Raw genomic sequence first — 1806 nt, 5'->3', positions numbered from 1 at the left:
ACAAAAACACTAAATACTTCCATGCTTTTGCTAAAGGGAGGGGGAAGCAAAACAAAGTGTTGGGGATATTTAATCAAGCGGGTAGATGGTGTGAGGAGGTGGATGACATACAATCTGCATTTGTGTCTTATTTTACCAACTTGTACACATCGGAGGGTTGTGGGAATGTGGAGCTAGTTCTTGATTCTATTCCTAGAAAGGTGGGTGAGGAGATTAATAGTAAGTTGCTGCAACCATTTAAACAGTGGGAGATTGAGATGGCTTTGAAGCATATGAGGGCGAGTAAATCTCCTGGGGGTGGAATGTCAGCGTTGTTTTTCAAAAGTTATTAGCATGTAGTAGGAGAAGCGGTATCTGAGTTTTGTCTGGGGGTGCTTAATAAGGGTAAGGAGCTGCATGAATTTAATCATACACTTATTTCTTTGATTCCCAAATGTTCCAGTCCCAAAAATGTTACAGAATTCTGGCCTATTAGCCTTTGTTTCACCATCTAAAAGCTAATTTCCAGGTTTATAGCAAACCGGCTAAAGAAATATCTGCCTAATGTTATATCTAGTACTCATAGTGCCTTTGTACCTGGTAGAAGCATTTAAGACAATATTATTGCTGCATTTGAAACTGTTCATACTATCAAGCTTCAGAAGTCCACTTCTTCCCAAAAATGGTTCTCAAGTTGGACATTAGCAAAGGGTATGATAGGGTGGAATGGAGATTCGTACGTGAGGTAATGTTGAAGTTTGGCTTTGCGGAAAATTGGGTGAATCTGATTATGAGGTGCGTCAGTTCAGTTTCTTTTTCTGTGCTATGGAAAGGGTAGCCTGTGGGCAATTTCAAACCTTCTAGGGGTATTCGGCAGGGTGACCCTCTATCCCCGTATCTGTTTCTCTTTATATCAGAAGGTTTATCTGATCTTCTGCATCATGCAAATAGTATGGGTTTGATTCATGGAGTGCATAGGGCTCCTACGGCACCTTCTATTTCTCATTTATTATTTGCAGACTATAGCTTACTGTTTGTTAATGCTACAGTAAAGGAGAGTGTTTCTTTGAAGCAATGTTTGCTATTATACGAGTCTGCAACTGGTCAGAAAATTAATTTTTCAAAAGTCAGCTCTTTCTTTTGGCCCTAATATTTCTGATTAAGTAAAGATGGAAGTACAGGAGATGCTCAATGTGCCAATTGTGGAGTTCCATGAAAAATACCTGGAACTTCCTACTACTATTGGCAGAAATAAGAAAGAAGTATTTCAGAAGATGAATGAACGACTTGACTTTCACATGCAAGGTTGGCAAGGGAAGTTCCTCTTAAAAACGGGTAAGCTTGTTTTAATAAAAGCAGTTGCTCAAGCTATTCCCACTTATTCTATGAGTGTGTTCCAATTGCCAATTAGAGTGTGCAAGAAGTTTCAATCGAAAGTTTCTCAGTTCTGGTGGGGGAAGGGTGGAGGAAAAAGGGGAATCCATTGGTGTAGTTGGAAGAAGCTTTGTAAAAGGAAGGAAGAAAGAGGTCTAGGATTCCGGGACTTGAGGGCGTTTAATCAATCAATGTTAGCTAAAACGGCGTAGAGGATATTTTAGGGTAAAAGATCATTGGTGTTTGGCTCCAAAAGCAGTCTGGCTAGCAAACAGTCTATTTTGAATGCGCGAGCGTGCCAACATTGTGCAGTGTAGTCGTCGGGGCGTCCCTTGACCTGACTTCTTATCAAACGCTATGGACGAAGAGAACACCAACCTCGTCACAAGGTTCTTTTCTATGCCTTACGGATAAGGACTTGTGGTGTGATCTTTTGGGTCACCGGGTCGATAC

At 40.9% G+C, this 1806-nt stretch overlaps 1 protein-coding gene across 1 annotated transcript; it reads left to right on the top strand.

The window, feature by feature from the left end:
• The first annotated feature begins 1148 nt into the window (after positions 1–1148).
• LOC133711676 (uncharacterized mitochondrial protein AtMg00310-like) lies at positions 1149–1565 on the top strand. Its single transcript, XM_062137778.1, has one exon. It carries the CDS (start codon positions 1149–1151, stop codon positions 1563–1565), a length of 417 nt encoding a protein of 138 aa, XP_061993762.1.
• Positions 1566–1806: the final 241 nt, after the last annotated feature.

Source organism: Rosa rugosa, chromosome 5 (genome assembly GCF_958449725.1).
Source record: "Rosa rugosa chromosome 5, drRosRugo1.1, whole genome shotgun sequence".
NCBI classification, from domain to species: domain Eukaryota; kingdom Viridiplantae; phylum Streptophyta; class Magnoliopsida; order Rosales; family Rosaceae; genus Rosa; species Rosa rugosa.
Note: the sequence above shows the minus strand (reverse complement) of the source record. Positions and strands in the feature narration are given on the sequence as shown.